This window comes from Piliocolobus tephrosceles, chromosome 3, assembly GCF_002776525.5.
Source record: "Piliocolobus tephrosceles isolate RC106 chromosome 3, ASM277652v3, whole genome shotgun sequence".
Taxonomy (NCBI): Eukaryota; Metazoa; Chordata; class Mammalia; order Primates; family Cercopithecidae; genus Piliocolobus; species Piliocolobus tephrosceles.
In genome coordinates, this window is record NC_045436.1 from 143,516,451 (window position 1) to 143,534,464 (window position 18,014).

General features: G+C 40.8%; 1 protein-coding gene across 3 annotated transcripts in view; it reads left to right on the plus strand.

The window, feature by feature from the left end:
- Positions 1-6,149: 6,149 nt before the first annotated feature.
- Positions 6,150-18,014, plus strand: part of ATP8A1 (ATPase phospholipid transporting 8A1) — a 268,024-nt gene continuing 256,159 nt past the window's right edge. The window contains exon 1 of one of the 3 annotated variants that reach the window (XM_023224492.2): positions 6,150-6,462. In XM_023224492.2, the coding sequence (XP_023080260.1) occupies positions 6,414-6,462 (49 nt within the window). In that variant the 5' untranslated portion in view covers positions 6,150-6,413. The remainder of the gene's footprint in view (positions 6,463-18,014) is intronic. The other 2 variants (XM_023224493.2, XM_023224494.2) reach the window with 2 other exon arrangements.

Consider the following 18,014-nt stretch of genomic DNA (forward strand, 5'->3'; position numbering starts at 1 on the left):
CTGTGAGATGAATGGAAGACAGGCATAGAAGCAGGGAAACCCGTTAGAAAGCTACGGCAGGCAAGCGATTATGGTGACTTGTACAGAGGTAGAGATAAAGCTATGTGCATAGAATGAAGATACACTCTGGGAACATAGCCTAAACACCTCACTCGTGTATTGGACGGTTGTGCATATAAGGATGGTGACACAAAGAGAGCAATCAAAATGAGAAAGGCTGGGGCAAAGAAAGTCCCTTACAAGTCTAACAGTATGATACTTTAACCATACACTATGCATTGAATTAATATATAACACCCATGATTATAGATACTAAAGCCTAATCTTCACTTGGAATAACCAGGTAACTTTGCTATTACATAGAATTTTACATCTCAACCTAAATTTTAAACTAAAAGATGTAATTATGTAAAACTTAAGATTAATTTTCCCATTTCTTTCATGCTTCTGCAGAAGAATTGGAAGTATAGTGACCAGCACTGCTTAGTGTATGTATTGTATGGTTGTGTGGTAATCCACTTTCCATGCCTTAATCTCAATCACAAGCAGGGTTCTCAGCCATGTCTACAAAAATCCCCACGACATGAGTTTTCAAAGCACTTCCAGCTGCATTGTGAGTTAATAAATTAGTGAGCAAGCTTCTCTCACCTACCTGTTTCTCCCAAAGGGAACCAATTCATAATTTTGGGGGTCCCAGACAATGACAAACTCAGGTAATATCAAGTAATTAATAAGTGCACGTCCTCCCAAGATAGGAATATCCTCTGATATCTCTTTTTTATTTTCTGGACTTGGTCATTTTGTGGCTTGATGCCTTTGGAGATTTAATTTAAAAAAAAATTTAACAGCTTTATTAAGATATAATTCACATAACATACAATTCACCTGAATATAATCCCTTAGTATATTCAAAGAATTGTGCATGTATATCACATGGAAGATGGATATCACAATTTTTTTTACTACCCTAAAAAGAAACTCTGCATCAGCTGTCATCTCCCAATGCTCCCATTCCACCCCTCCCCCATCCCTCAGCAACCATTAATCTTTTTGTTTATGTAGATTTGCCTATTCTGGACATGTCATATAATTGGAAGCATACAATATGTGAGCCTTTGTAACTGGTTGTTTCACTTAGCGTAATGTTTTCAAAGTCATCCATGTTATAGCATGTGTTATTTTATTACTTTTTACTGTATAATATACCATTGTATGAACATACCACATTTTATTTATCTATCAGTTGATGGACATTTGCATTATTTCCCCTTTCTGGCTACTATGAATAATGTAACGTTTGTGTATATATTTCTGTGTGGACATCTACTTTTCTCTTAGGTGTATACCTAAGAGTGTAATTACTAGACCATATGGTAACTCCATGTTTAACATTTAATGAATTGCCAGACTATTTTCTAAAGCAGCTTCACCATTTACATTCCACCAGCAGCATGTGAGTGCTACAACTTCTCTACACCCTCTCTAACACATAATTATCTGTCTTTTTGATCATAGCCATTCTACTGAGTATGAAGTGGCATCTCAGGTTTTTGATTTGCACTTCCCTACGGCTAATGACATTGAGCATCTTTTTATGAGTTTATAGGCCATTTGCATATCTGCTTTGAAGAAATAACTATCCAGATCCTTTGCTCATTGCTCATTTTTAAATTGGGTTGTCTTTTTATTAGCGAATCATAATAGTTCTTTTTTTTTTTTTTTTTTTTTTGAGATGGGTTCCTGCTTTGTCTCCCAAGTTCCTGCTTTGTCTCCCAAGCTGGGGTGCAGTGGTGTAATCATGGCTTGGCTCGCTGCAGCCTCAACCACCCCAGCTCAGTGATTCTCCCACCTCAGCCTCCAAATAGCTGGGACCGTAGGCATGCACCATCACACCTGGCTAATTTTTTAATTATTTGTAGAGACAAGGTCTCAACATGGCCCAGGCTGGTTTAGAACTTTTGGGATTAAATGATCCTCCTTACTTGGCCTCCCAAATTGCTGGGATTACAAGCAAGAGCGAGGGCACCCAGCCTCATAATCGTTTTTTATATAATCTAGATACAAGTCACTAATCAGCTATATGGTTTACAAAAGTTTTCTCCCATTCTGTGGGTTCTTTTACAATTTCTTAATGATATATTTGGAAGCACAAAAGTTTGATTTTTTTTTTTTTTTTTTTTTTTTTTTTTTTTGAGACGGAGTCTTGCTCTGTCTCCCAGGCTGGAGTGCAGTGGCATGATTTTGGCTCACTTCAACCTCTGCTTCCTGGGTTCAAGCGATTCTCCTGCCTCAGCCTCCCAGGTAGCTGGGATTACAGGCACCCACCACCACGCCCAGCTAATATTTGTATTTTTAGTAGAGACGGGGTTTCACCATGTTGGCCAGGTTGGTCTCGAACTCCTGACCTCAAGTGATCTGCCCGCCTGGGCCTCCAAAGTGCTGGGATTACAGGCAAGAGCCACCATGCCCAGCCAAAAATTTTTATTTTGATGACGTGCAATTTATCTGTGTTTTCTTTGGTTGTTTGTGCTTTTGATGCCATGAGCCACCGCGTCCAGCCAAAAGTTTTTAATTTTGATGATGTGCAATTTATCTATTTTTTGTTTTGTTGTTTGTGCTTTTGATGCCATATGTAAGAAACTATTATCTAAGTTAATAAATATTTACTATTTTTCTCTGAAGAGTTTTATAGTTAATTTAACTTTTACTTTTTGGGTGTTTGATCCATTTTGTGTTAGTTTTTGTGTATGGTACAAGGCAGGGGTCCAACTTTTTTCTTTGGCATGTGGATATCCAGCTGCCCCAACATCCTTTGTTGAAAAGACTATTCTTTCTATTTAATTTTCTTAGCATGAAAACTTGATTTCCAATCTGTTTGGTTCTAGTAGTGACATCCTCTTAGTTCTTTTATTGTACTGTATTTTTTTCCTTTGTAATTTCAACTATCATTTACCTTACTCTGGGTACCTGACAGTCACCTCTGATTTGATTGAAGTTTAAACCTAACTCTTTAGGCCATTGAAGTTCCATTGATGTCCACACCCTGCTATGACAGAACAGAGTAGATGTATTTACACATACTTTTATTTTCTCTAATTACTTAATAAAACAGCCATCCTAATTCAAAGAGAAAGCTAACGACATGTTTTCCCATTTAGTCCTACATGGCACAGTTACTGGGAATGTAATGAACATCTGCCGCACAATGTTCATTATATCAGAACATAATTTACTTAGTAAAGTTGAGGAAAATTTGTGGCAAAATTCAAGGGAAAATGTCAAAAAAAAATAGCTTAAAAGTGGGCATATTGGAATTCCTAACACCATTCATTTAGAAGGCTCATTAGGAAACAAAAATATCCTAAGATGACATTTCAGACTCTCCCAAATCTGGCACCTTTAGTCTCCATACATGGATTCCCAATGAAAAACCTTCATTGTAGTCAAGTCAGTCTCTTCGTTCCTGCCAAATACATATGCTCCTCTATCACTCCAATGACCTTAAACATTCATTAAACAATGACTACCAAGCATTCCCACTAGAAAGAGGTCTCCTTTTTATTTCTATAGAATTAACTTCTACTTTAAGATCTAGCTCAACAATGTTGATCATCCCAGCTCTTAGAAACTTAACTTCTCTCAAAGTCCATAGTTGCTGCTTGTGTATTTGGCATGACATATTAGCCATCTTGTTGCTACTGCTGGTTAGCTTCCATTAAGTGCCTCTATAACCTAGTTCTCTGGCTCAGCACCTCACACATGTTGTGTATTCAATGTATATTTTGTGGAGGATAAAACCTGGTTCTTAGAGAAGTTGTCCTTAAATAACCCTCTTCCTTCTAAGTCTATCAGCAGTATAGTCATATGACCTGAAAGTTTTTAAATGATCTTGCTGACATCTGAATTCTACTACAGATTCTGTGACAAAGTCATGTGGCTGGAACCAGAGTTCCCTGCCAGGGGCTGGCACATTGCACTTCTCACACAATAGAAGGTGAGAAGATCTAAGAGCCTTAAAATCAAGCAGATGCAGATTAGTGCAATCCTCAAGTTCAATCAAGTTCTGAACCAATAAAAACGTGTGATTTCTAGCAATCAGGAATGAGTGGTTTTTAAGAAACAAGGTAGTTGGGATACGCTTGCCATTATGGATAAAGTGATAATATCTGGGAAAGGACACACGGCAATCTGTAGACTATGTCATGCAATATTCTTCTCTGTATAAATGACTTGTTTCCTGTATGAATGTTTTCAACTTTGCTGATGAGTCAATGGGACACACATGTAAAAAATGGATTGCTCTATAGAAAACAGAGGTAACTTCTGGAAATTCCTTCAGTTATTATTTGTAAATAAGCAGAATTGAACCTCAACTCCTTCTGAGGACTAATTAGGAATTACAAATAAATCAACTATCGTCATGCTGCTGCGCACTGATTTTTAATAAGAACTAGTTATGGCTTCATATAGAACTACACCTAACATGTTAACCAGAAAAGCACTGCATTTCCTCCAGTTTCTGTTCGCTAACTTTTAAAGCTGATTATTATTTTTACTATTTTCCTTGCTACATTAGCCCTTTAATTTGTTTCAGACTTATGTTCATTAAGCCAGAGAAAGCCTGCTTTATACAAGGAGACCCTGGGCCTTGGAAGAAATAAAAATGGCCAGTGATGACAGTCCAGAAAAAGCTGTGTTCATTTTTTACGTTTAGAAGACCATACTTCTAAATCCTGACTATCACTGAAACAGAGATACATTCATTTATTGTTGAGTCCTGCTTTACCCTGAGATGTTCCATGAACACTGAGAATACATTTCCTTTGTTCTAATTTCAGTCTCTGAATCAGAGCCAACTAGAGTGGGCTCTTCATAAATATGCATTGAATGCCTGACTGAGTATTAATATAGGGCAGGGCTCTGATTAGCAAGTGCTACCTGCAGGGAGCAGAAAAAATACCACAAATGGAGATAGGACGCTATTAGCAGATTTTATTTCATTTTTTCCTGAGGCTTGGAAATAATCACTTCTCTCTCAGGTCAAACTTCTCCAGCTCTCTCGCTTCAGGATGTGAAAAGATCTTAAATAAAAGGCCTCTATATGAGGATCTCTTTCGCTGGTTGCTGGAGGAAGAGCATGAAATGAGGGAAGAAGCAAATTGCTTCTAATTTATTGTTACTGGTTTATTGCTTTCCTGCCAGAAACAGCACAAAACCTTACATCTTAACTTGAAGGTGAAATACTTGTTTTGACAACTTGTTAGCATAGATCTCGGTATACAAAATAAAAGGTAATGAGGCTATGACAGTCTGAAGGACATCGGCAAATTAAAATTTAACGTATTTATGGATTTTATACAAAGATTCCTCTCCCCTTTGCAGATAAAACGACTGCATCCAACTTTATGCAGATTTAACTAAAAGAAAAAAAAGTCTTTTGTGAACCACCTGGGCCAATACTTAGTTGGCTTAATTGCAATTTCAGTGCCTTGTCAGGCTGTAGAGCCTGAACTAGGGAGATGCACCGGGCCCACTTGCAGGCGGGCCCCAGATGCACCCAAGACCCACGGACCATGGGCACCCGGGGCCTCCCGACCTCGCAGCCTGTTGCTAGTGGGTGAGGCAGGAGGACAAGTGCGACTCAGGCCACGAGTCAGGCTGGGCGTGCAGAGGTTAGAATTACACCCAGACGGTGAACAGTCGTTCCTTTACCCTGCTCTGGCTAGGAGCTAAACCTTGTAGTCCCAGACCCCTTGGCTTTCGCCTGCCCGCTCAGACCCAACAGCGCTTTCGGGACGACGGGCGGCTCCACTGCGATCAAAAGCCAGGGGTAGCGGGAGGGAATTCGTGAGAATGCAGCAGCCGGAGCATTCTTTCCTTTCTGAGCAAGACGTGAGAGAGTCCGAGTAGCCTGGAGGAGGGACCGGGTCAACTAACTCCGCCGGGCGGAGCGAAAACGCTGGAGGACTAAAGAGGTTAAGAGCTGATCCCCCCCCCCCTTTGAGTCGTGATACGGTCCGAAGCGGGGAGGGGCGGGGCGAAGGAGGCTCCCCCGGCTCTCCCCACCCCTCACCCGCCTTCCTAGCAGAGCGGCCACGGGTGGGGGAGCGCTCGCCCCGCAGGCCCCACCCCCGGCGCCGGCGTCCGAGCTCCGCCCCTCGCCGAGCCGCCCCTCCGCGGCTGCAGCGAGAGCTAGCCCAGCTCTGCGGACGCCGCCACCTTCGCCGCCACCGCCGCCTTTCTCCTCTTGTCGGCGTGCGGGGGCCGCGCCCGGCGGCGGCTCTGCCCTAGGTGGGTGGCGCTGCCCAGGCTGCAGCTGAGCGCTCTGCGCGGCGCAGCCGGGTCTCCCGCGCGTACCGTGAGGTGACAGGTGCAGAGTCCGGGCTGAGGACCCACCTGCAGCCGCCGCCGCGATGCCCACCATGCGGAGGACCGTGTCGGAGATCCGCTCCCGCGCCGAGGGTGAGGGGCCGCTGAGGCTCGGGGCTAACCCGGGGTCGGGCGGCGAGTGTGCGTGTGAGTGTGTGTGTTTATCCTGGAAGAGACCGCATCCCACCTCTTCCCCGTCGGCAGTCCGACTGTCGCGCCCAGCCCCTAGTGGACCCTTCCCCCCGCGCTGCCCCCAGGGCACTCGTAGACCCTTTCCAGGCTCCAGTGCCTTCGAATGGGTGTTCTCCGCGGGAGCCCCGAGGCGTGCTTAGCACCGCAGTGTGACCATTAGGTCCCAGTCACTGAGAGCACTCGCCCTGCCCACCTCCCTCCCCACCAGCTCGATTTCCACTCAGCTTCTCCATCCTAGTGAGCAGATCCCCAGCCCGCCGCCTCTGCCTCCAGCGCCCACCGTTTTGCAACCCCCATCTGAGCTCCCAGCGAAGCGAGTTTGCTTTTCCCGGGCTGCAGAATCCTTTGATCCGTAGTCCCTTGCCTCTCGGAGCGCGTGGAGCCTGATAGGGGTCGGGTGCCGAGTGGGTCCCCTGCATTACAGCTTCTGCAATTCTGCCTCCCGCAGCGAAGTCCCACCGGCTCCCGTCTGAGGTTTCGTTTTTGTTTCCCTTTTGCCCGAAACCCTCACTTCCACCAGCTGAGCTGACTTTTTAGCCAGGTGGAAGCTGTTTTCTTTGCTCCACCTGGGGCCAGCTCTTGAATGGCCACAGTTGTCGACACTGAGCAACAGATGCTCCGGGGTAGAAGCAAGTAAGCTTTACCAGGGCCCAGACTCTTCATCGTATCCGAGGAGCCATCAACATCCTGCCTGCCATGTGGCAGGCACTCTAAATATTATTTGATTTTGCTCGCGTCAAAGCCAAGACCATAAATATCCCAAGGTTTGTTTGTCTTCTCCCATAAACCTGTACTTGAATCCTGCAGAGGGTGGAATAACATGTTTTTCAGAAATCTATCTTGCCATCATCACTGATTCCCGCTCTTCCTCCCCACCTCCATCTTTTAATGTAAGACGGTGGTAAAGTGGTTTTAGAGAAAAAAAAAAGATATATAAGTTAGGAGAATTGGATTTCAGGTGTGGAGACAGGTCATTTTTTCTCCTTAGGGTCTCCCTGTAAAAATAGGGTCCCTGAAATTTTCTGATTGCAGTATTTCGGAAGTATTAAATGAAACTGCTGTGGGGAGAAGGCCACACGAGTCAAAACTGGCCTGTGTACTACATAGGAATTTGGTACACACTGTCTTTTGTGATACGCCAAAAAATACTTATATAGGGCATTATAGTTTTACATACACAGTTGAATACATTATAATATTTTTAAAATGCACACTAAAAAATCATTTTTTTTACACTTCTGAGTGAAATTAGTCATAGAGGTATGAAAATATAACGGTAATAGTTGGTGGTGTTCTTTTAAATAACAGTAATTGATGGGTCATATATTGTGGGAAATAGGGGGAAGAGAAAAAATCTGAGAGCACTGCAAAACCTGTGGCATGTGAGGGCATTACAGGGCTACAGTACTGTTCTTGATTGACTTGTGTATTTTTCAAAGTACTTTTACAATGATTACCTTATGGAACCTTACAACACTCCTGGAGGTTGGTGAAGGTGGAGTGCCATCTGATAGTTGAGGAAACTGTGGCCCATTATGGTTTAGTAATTTGCTCAAGGTCAAGTAACTAGTTCAGTGACACATTTGGATTAAGAACTCTGGGAAAACAAGGACTGTGAGGCCAGCACAGTGTCAGAGCCATAGTGGTGCTTGGTGAATAACTCTTTCCCCTGATATTGGTTGATTCCAGTTATTAACGCTTCAGCATTGTGCTTGGGACGGTGGTGAAGACAAATGATGATTCTGTGGGGCTGGCGTTGTGGCTCATTGCTTGCTCTGCCCACACTTTTCTTTCCTAAGAAATATAGTCGGGCCGGGCGCGGTGGCTCAAGCCTGTAATCCCAGCCCTTTGGGAGGCCGAGACGGGCGGATCACGAGGTCAGGAGATCGAGACCATCCTGGCTAACACGGTGAAACCCTGTCTTTACTAAAAAATACAAAAAACTAGCCGGGCGTAGTGGCAGCGGATGCTTGCAGTGAGCTGAGATGGTGCCGCTCACTCCAGCCCGGGCGACAGAGCGAGACTCCGTCTCAAAAAAAAAATATATATATATATAGTCCTACCTTTCCTAAGGAATATTCTCCTTTGAGAGAGGCCCATGCTGCCTAGATGGCCTTGTTCTGAACTGCAGCCTTTTTGGCCTCAGCTGATTGGACTATGGTTGGCTCCTGACATAGGGGCAACCAATTCTTATGTGACTCAGACACTTGTAACCTTGTGGTTTGGCTCAAAAAGAGTCTCTGTGTTAATCATCTCTCTCTTGGAAACCTTAAAGTTAGAGATTTAGAGTCAAAGCAGAAGGGAACAGAGGTGAATAGGCTGGTAGGGGAGAGAATGGATGGTCATAATAGGTCATGGGAATGCTGATAGAAGAAAGCAGAAACTGGGTGAGTAGAGAGATAGCAAAGAGAACGGAATTGATGGGCAGACACAGATCCTGAGAGGGTGGCCAGACCTTGAAGCCTGCCCTCCCCGAATCTTATAGCCCTAGTTCCCAAGTAGCATTAAAATAAGCTCTTTTTCCCCCACCTTGAAATGACTTGAATGGGTTTCTGTTCCCTGCATCCAGATTGGCCAGATTTATGACTGTCATGCCTGTAAGTTGTTTACAAACAAACTGGGGAGAAAGGACTTAAAAGGGAATAAATAGTCTAAGGGGGGGATGTTGTTAATGGAACATTGTGCATGCCGTGGGGGGATGCAGGACCTGTGGAAGATTAGGAATTTAGTACATACTTATTCCTGAACATGAGGCTTGCCGAGTGAACATTTCATTGAGGTGTGATTTGAGATGAGCCCTCAAACAGTGCTTCTCAAACTCGAAGGTTCATAGGAATCACCTGAGGATCTTGTTAAATGCAGAATCTGATTCAGGAAGTCTGGAGTCGGGTCAGAGTTACTACATTTCTCACAAGCTCACAGGTAATGCTGAAGGATGCTGGCCTGCAGATCACAGTCTGAGCAGCAGGATCCTAAAGGATACTGACATCTGTTTCTATAGTTAGGAGAGTGTTGAAGACAGTCATGACATGAACAAATGGGGAAAGTGAACACGGCTTATTTCAGAGTTCTTAAGGAAATTGGCCGAGAGCATAGGGAAACTTGGAAGGAGTAGGCTGTAAGTTTGGATAGGTAGACTACTGCCAGATTACAGAGCATTTTAAATGCCAAGGTGAGTCATTTGGACACAGGACCAAATATTTGAACAGGATCCTAGAGTTCATTGAATCTAATTTCTTATTTAAGTGTAACTCCAATATATAATATCTAACGGGGCCAGTTGGGGGCCACATTGTTATAAGGGAGGGACATCCTGAAAATAGTAACTTAGTAAGTCTGGAAGTATGTTGGCTGGTTTGGAGGAAAGGGTATTGTAGATAGACTGTTGCAAAACAGTCTTAAAATGACAAAAGTCAGAATTAGTATTGGAGTGGAATAGTGAGAATGGGAAGGGAGGAATCAGATTTCTGACTGAATCATTAGCTAATTCAGCAGTTGTCTAGTGAATTTCAACTACTGTTACAGGCAGGCACTTGGGATACTTCAGTTAACAGAAGAGGAAAAGTGTGGCCCTGGAGGTGCTTACTTTCTGGTGAGGCAGGAGACAAAACACATACAAAATAACGCTAATTATAGAGTTTGTTGTGTGGTAAATGCTATGGGGAAAATGAAGAGAAAGCGAAATGTTTAATTAAGGTGGGTGGACAGATTGCAATTTTAAGCAGGTTTGTTAGGCTAGTCCTCATTGAAAAGTTGGCATGAAGGAAATAAGAAAGTTGGCATGGTAGGGATCTGGGGGAAGGGTGTTCCAGCCAGAGCAAATGCCCCAAGGCAGGAGAGAATCTGGAATTAGGAGTAGTGAGAGGAAGAATAGTAGGAAATGAGGTCACAAAGGTCATTATATTAGTCTGGTCTTAGGCTGCTAATAAAAACATACCCAAGACTGGGTAATTTATAAAGAAAAAAAGGTTTAATGGACTCAGAGTTTCACATGGCTGGGGAGGCCTCACAGTCGTGGCAGAAGGTAAAGGAGGAGCAAAGGCAAGAGAGCGTGTGCAGGGGAACTGCCTTTTATAAAACCATCAGATCTCATGAGACTTACTATCATGAGAACAACACAGGAAAGACCTGCCCCCATAATTCAATTGCCTCCCACCAGGTCTCTTCCACAACACTTGGGGATTATGGGAACTACAATTTAAGATGAGATTTGGGTGGGGACACAGACAAATTATATCAATCATATTATAGGACTTTGCTATTTAGTGAATATTTAGTAAACATAGGGCAGGAGAGAGAAAGACTTTTTTTAAAAGGCAATTCTGAAGCAATAATTTAGAATTCTAATGTTAATAAGTTACCATGGATCTTATTGGGAATAGCATATTGATATTTCATTGGTAATAACATATTGGTAATGTGTTCATAAATTACCAGGGTTCATATTGGGCTGGCTCGTGAAGATTTAATTGAGTAAATCTGTGGTGGGCCTGGGGATTCACCTTGTTAATGAGCCTCCCAAGATACCCTGGTGCTGGTAAAACACATTTTGAAGAAATTTCCATTACAGTCTTGATTGGTTGAGAAAATCTATTAAACAATAAGGAAATTGGGAAGAAGGATTAATAAAATAAGAGATTATACTAATTCAAATTTTGAGGTAACTGGGACATCCAAATGGACATGTTTCAAAGGTAGTTGGAAATTTTGAGATGAGATGTGGGAAATCTCAAACTTGGGAATCTTGAGTTGAGAAACAATAGTTGAAATCCGATAGTGGAAAAATTTGCCAGAAGGCAAGAGTAGGTAAAGCAGAAGACTAAGAATTTTAGGTCTCTTTATTTAGCTGCCCCAGATAAATCAAATGGGTGTTTGAACTTAGCATTTGTAATATGGAAACAGACTGAAATAATGGTAGCTTACACAAAATAGTTTTTCTCACTCCTGTAACTAGTATGTAGGTAGACGGTCAGGATTGGCTGTGCTTGCTACACAAAGTCATAAGGGATGTTGACTCCTTGTGCCTTTCTGCTTCACCGTCTTGAGAGTTTGACATCCATAAAGTCACAGCATGGTTGCTGGGGTGCCAGCCATCATGTACAATAGTTTTAGCCAGGAGAAAATGGAAGGCTGAAAGACAAACAGGTTTTCCTGAAAGCGCCACACAAAAGCTAATGCTTATTTTACATTGGTTTCCATTTGCAGGGCAAACTGGGAAATGGAAATTTCCAGGTGGACACATTACCCAGTGCTGTGTTACAAAAGGAAAAGGGTGTATGGTTATTGGGCAGTATATTAGTCCATTTGCACACTGCCAATAAAGACATACCCAAGACTGGGCAATTTACAAAAGAGAGAGGTTTAATGGATTTACAGTTTCACATGTCTGGGAGGCCTCACAATCATGGCGGAAGGCAAGGAGGAGCAAGTCATATCTTACATGGATGGCAGCAGGCAGAGAGAGAGAGCTTGTGTAGGGAAATTCTCATTTTTAAAACCATCAGATCTCATGCGACTTATTCACTATCTCAAGAACAGCATGGGAAAGACCAACCCCCATGATTCAATTACCTCTCACCAGCTTCCTCCCATGACACATGAGAATTGTGGGAGTTACAATTCAACATGAGATTGGGTGGGGACACAGCCAAACCATATTCCACCAACTGGCCTGTGCCAAATCTCATGTCCTCACATTTCAAGACCAATCATCCTTCCTAACAGTCCCCCAAAGTCTTAACTCATTTCAGCATTAACTCAAAAGTTCACAGTCCAAAATCTCATCTGAGACAAGGCAAGTCCCTTCTGCCTATAAGCCTGTAAAATCAGACTCAGGTTAGTTAATTCCTAGATACAATGAGGGTACAGGCATTGGGTAAATATAGCCATTCCAAATGGGAGAAATTGGCCAAAAGGAAGGGGCTACAAGCACTATGCAAGTCCAAAATCCAGCAGGGCCGTCAAATCTTAAGGGTCCAAAATGATCTCCTTTGACTCCATGTCTGACATCCAGGTCATGCCAGTGCAAGAGGGGGGTTCCCATGGTCTCACGCAGCTCCGCCCCTGTGGCTTTGCAAGGTACAGTCCCCCTCCTGGCTGCTTTCACAGACTGGCATTGAGTGTGGCTTTTCCAGATGCACGGTGCAAGTTGGTGGTGGATCTACCATTCTGGGATCTAGAGGACAGTGGCCCTCTTCTCACAGCTCTACTAGGCAGTGCCCCAATAGGGACTCTGTGTGGGGGCTCTGACCCCACATTTCCTTTCCATACTGCCTTAGCAGAGGTTCTCCATGAGGGCCCTGCCCCTGCAGCAAACTGCTGTCCAGGCATCCAGGCGTTTCCATGCATCTTCTGAAATCTAGGCAGAGGTTCTTAAACCTCAGTTCTTGACTTCTGTGCACCTGCAGGCTCCACACCACGTGGACGCAGCCAAGGCTTGGGGCTTGCACTCTTTGAAGCAATAGCCTGAGCTGTACCTTGGCCCCTTTTAGTCACAGCTAGAGTGGCTGGGACAAGGGGCACCAAGTCCCTAGACTGCACATAGCAGAGGGGCCTGGGCCCAGCCCATGAAACCATATTTTCCTCTTAAACTTCTAGGCCTGTGATGGAAGGAGCCGCCACGAAGTCTCTGATATGCCCTGGAGACATTTTCCCCATTGTCTTGGTGATTAACATTCAGCTCCTCTTACTTATGCACATTTCTACAGTGGGCTTGAATTTCTCCTCACAGAATGGAATTTTCTTTTATATCGTATTGTTAGGCTGCAAATTTTCCAAAATTTTATGCTCTGCTTCCCTTTTAAAACTGAATGCCTTCGACAGCACCTAAGTCACCTCTTGAATGTTTTGCTGCTTAGACATTTCTTCTACCAGATACCCTAAATTATCCCTCTCAAGTTCAAAGTTCCACAAATCTCTTGGGTGGGGAGAAAATGTTGCCAGTCTCTGCTAAAACGTAACAAGAGTCACCTTTGCTTTAGTTTGCAACAAATTCCTCATCTCCATCTGAGACTACCTCAGCTTGGATTTCATTGTCCGTATCATTATCAGCATTTTGGTCAAAGCCATTCAACAAGTCTCTAGGGAGTTCCACACTTAAAGGCATACCCGAGACTGGGCAGTTTACAAAAGAGATTTAATGGACTTACATGGCCAGGGAGGTCTCATAATCATGGCAGAAGGCAAGGAGGAGTAAGTCAGATCTTACATGGATGGCAGCAGGCAGAGAGAGCTTGTGCAGGGGAACTTCCATTTATAAAACTATCAGATCTTGTGAGACTTACTCACTATCACGAGAACAACATGGGAAAGACCTGTCCCCATGATTCAGTTTCCTCCTACTGGGTTCCTCCATGACATGTGAGATTTGTGGGATCTACACTTCAAGATGAGATTTGGGTGGGGACACAGCCAAACTATATCAGGCAGGCAACAGAATCAGTCACAGTGAAGTTCTCAGATTACCAAAGGCTCTTGCTTGGATAAAATAGAAACTGTTCTGAGGCTCCTACTTTACATATAATAAGGATTAAATTGTTCAAAACTAAAGAAATGCGCACACAGAAAAACCTCACATACCTATCCAGTGGTTTGCATTTTCTTCTGTTGAATACTATAATGCTAAAATATGACGACATTTATTTTATTATGTAAAATATGTGCTAAGCAATGTGTCCAGAAGTTGTTTTAGGAATTGTTTTTCTAAATGGCAACTCTAAAATGTTTTAACTATGTAGAATACTATGTTTTATTTACATAAAAGGTAACAAAAGGAATAAAAAGCAATTTTTATAAATTTTATAAATAAAATAGTTTATAAATTTTATAAATAAAATAAAAATATTAGGAGGCTATTCTACGTAAAAGATGACTAAGGTTTTTGTTGCTTTAAAAACCACTTATTATGCACCAGCTTTGTGCCAGCTAAATGGGTGGTGGGACAAAAGGAGGTGGTGGATGAAGGAGGTCCCAAAGGAAACATGGAGATGAGTTCAGATATACCTCATACCTGAAGTTGCACTGTGTGAGAAGGTGTGTATGAGTATAGCGATACAGCATGTCATCAATATTTGAAAGTCTCAAAATAGGTGTCATTTTACTTAATGACATATAAGTGTATTAGAGATATAAGTGTATTAGATCTAATTATTTTAGGTTTTGTATCTTCAGTGCAGAATTCATGGTTTTTTTTTTTTTTTTTCTTTCATTTCAAAAACAGAGTTGAAGCATGTACCTATGTTACAGCTATGGGAACGTTTGTGTAGGTCAGAGGATGCTTTTGAAGTTAATGAAATGTTTGCTGTGTGGATCTCTATTCACATGGTTTCATTAGAATGTCAGTGACGTGAAGGCCACCGCTTTCCCCTTCGTTCTTTACCTCTATAGTGAAAGGAGCCGAGACCTTCCAATGGTTGTATTCTCCAGGTAGTAAGCTCCCTAAGGGCAGGGGGTTTTGTCTGGTTTGTCCACTGATATGTTGCTCCCCATGAGGACATTGCCTGGCACATAGTAGGAGCACAAGCATTGGTCAAATGAATGAATCTATGCCCTAAAGATGAAAATGCCTTATAATCCAATTTGTAAAATACTCTGAACTAAATCTAGATGTGCTTGGTACCCTCCTACTGAAACCTTAGCACCACTAAAGGAGCGTTTTTGTGAGATTTGTTCACTGCTGTACCCTCTACACCTAGTTTTGTCTGCCACATAGCCACCACTCTGTATTTGCTAAATGAATGGATTACTCTGAGCTTTGTTTTTAATGGAAGAGCTTAACTTTAGTCTTGATAGAAGTTACTGGGAAAGTTCTCCCCAGTGATAGAAGTCACTGGGAAAAACTCATGCTTCAAAAAGTCTTGCAGGAGAGAGTAAAATTCATCTCAAACTATGCCATCCAAATCACATTGTGATTATAAAATTTTATATACTTCATATAAATTTATATATTTACAATGTTAGAATTTTAGTATACGTCCTTTCTGTTTTCCAGAAAATATATATTTGTTAGGAAGAATGAGTAATCTGCATTATTTTTAGTAATTTTTATGGGTATCTGTGCCAATATAGATTTGTGTAAATTTTGTCTGTTGCTAGTTTTATCCTTTATGCCTGGAATAGTGCTTGACACTTGGTAGCAGCTCAGTAAATCTTTGTTGAATGAACAGATCAATTTTATTAATTTTATGACAGCTTAGCATTTTTATGTTAGTACAGAATAACTTACTAAAGAACCCTATGGGTGGGCATTTAGGTCATTTCAGTTTTTTTAAACTCTTGAACAAGCATTTTTGTATCTTTTTGTACACCTTTCTGATGGTTTTTTCAAAGTCCCTAGACGTGGAATTTCTGTGTAAAAAATATATATCTTTCTATGGCTTTTGATACATATTTGAAAATTGCTAGAAAGATTATACTGGTTTACACTCCTACTGAAAGTGAATGAGAGTGCCTGTTTATCCCTTTTGCAGCATTGCATAGCATTTTTCTTCATCCTTATGAATATACAATGTAAAAAGTAAGTCTTTAAGTTTACATTGCTTTATTAAGTTGAACATATTTTGGTAAATGTAGTGATTTTTTTCTGAATTGTTTATAAAGTTTTGTATTGAAGTTTAAGAACTTATATGTTAAAGATACTACCTTTTTCCTTATTCATAGTTTGTCTTAACTTTGTAGTGCTTTAGCAGTATGTAAGTTAATTTTTATGAAGGATAATCTTTGTTTTTTTAAATTTCTGCTTTAATGTCATATTTTTCATTTCAAGATAATTTTTCAATTATGTTTTTCTTTTAGTACTTTTGGGTTTCATTTTAACAGTTATATTAGTAATTCCTGTGGTATTTACTTTGTGGTGAAATGTGAGTCCTGGATCTAATTTTTTCCTCAAATTATTTACCTGACATAATAACCATGTATTTAATAATCCTTTCCTCTCACATTGATTTGAGGTGCTTCCTTATGTATATATTTGAGTTGTTTTCTGGAGTCAATCTCTCTTTCCCTTCCCTCCCACCTCTCTTTATTTTGGTCCCTTTTAGCTCCTGGTATCAAATTCCTTTATTGCAACATAATAAAAAATATTATCTTAGCTGTCCCATTTTCTTTGCTCTTTTCTCTAGGTTTTTCTGGGTTTTTTTGTTTGTTTGTTTGTTTTTGTTTTTCCCCCCATAGGTGTATTTTTCTATTTGAATTTATGAGTACATCATTGAATCAAGTTAAAAAATGTTGGAATACTTATTGGAATTGCATTTTTTATAAATTTATATTAAGAGAATTGGCATGTTTCTTATATTGAGTCATGTATGCTTAGTTTCCCTCTTCAATTATTGCTACTTTGATATTGTTTTTCAGTTATTTTTTGTCTCTGTAGGTTTTAAAATTATATTGTATACCTTAAAGCAAAGTATCTTAAAATGAGGTTTTAAATTAATAAGATTTGACCAGGTATATGTTGGTTTTACTACTTTTTGAGAAAGAATGGTTCACTTTTATCTGCTGATGTGTTGTGGACTCTGCTTCCAACTTACTATTTTATGGTTTCATATAGTGGCTCTGACATGATAGCTGAGATAATACTCCTTTTTCTCCTTTTTGCTAGGAATAAGGTGAAATTTAGACCAGCTAGATTTAACTAATAGTTCTATGGAATCTACTTACCGTATCAAATCGGCATTTATATCTGAGATCAGCACTAAAAGAAATAAAACATGATCCACAATCAACCAGCTACATTTAAAATGTAAAAAGAAATAAGTTAAATGAATTTTAATACTATATATTTAATGTTAAATAATACAAGTAATAGTGTATTTAATATATAAATACTAATATGTATTGTAAATATGAATTTTCTTGGGCTCAATATATCCAAAATATTATTTCAATATTTTATTGTTATAAAAATTTACAAGTGATAATTTACATTTTTTGTGCTAAGTTTTCTAAATCTGGTGGGCATTTTATAGTGCATCTCAATTTGGACTATTTCATGTGCTCAGTAGCTACATGTGACTAGTGGCCACTGTATTGAACAGCATAGTTGTAAATTATACCTTTAGCGTATGCTTACTTGTTAGGATTTACTAGAATTTTTCAGAATACAAAATTTTGTAATGGAAACTCATAGCTCAAAGTAAGCTTATTAGAAATACATACATAGATCTCGAGATTTAAGTCTTCAGCTCCCTTCCTAACAACAGAAGGCAGTCACGTGTGTATAAAACCTCACACATTATATTGGTGCTTAGATAATACTGCCTTTGACTTGGTCCTTGTGGCAATTTAGAGATTTTATGTAAGTACATTGTGGCATCTTTTGTAGCCTGTTTTGTTTCCATTTTTTAAATATCTTATAAAATATATTTTATAAAACACCCTGCCATGTCTTCCTATTCATTTTTATTTAAATGCTAGCATGAGATGTGAAGTAGGTAAAGCTCTAAGTAGTATTCTTT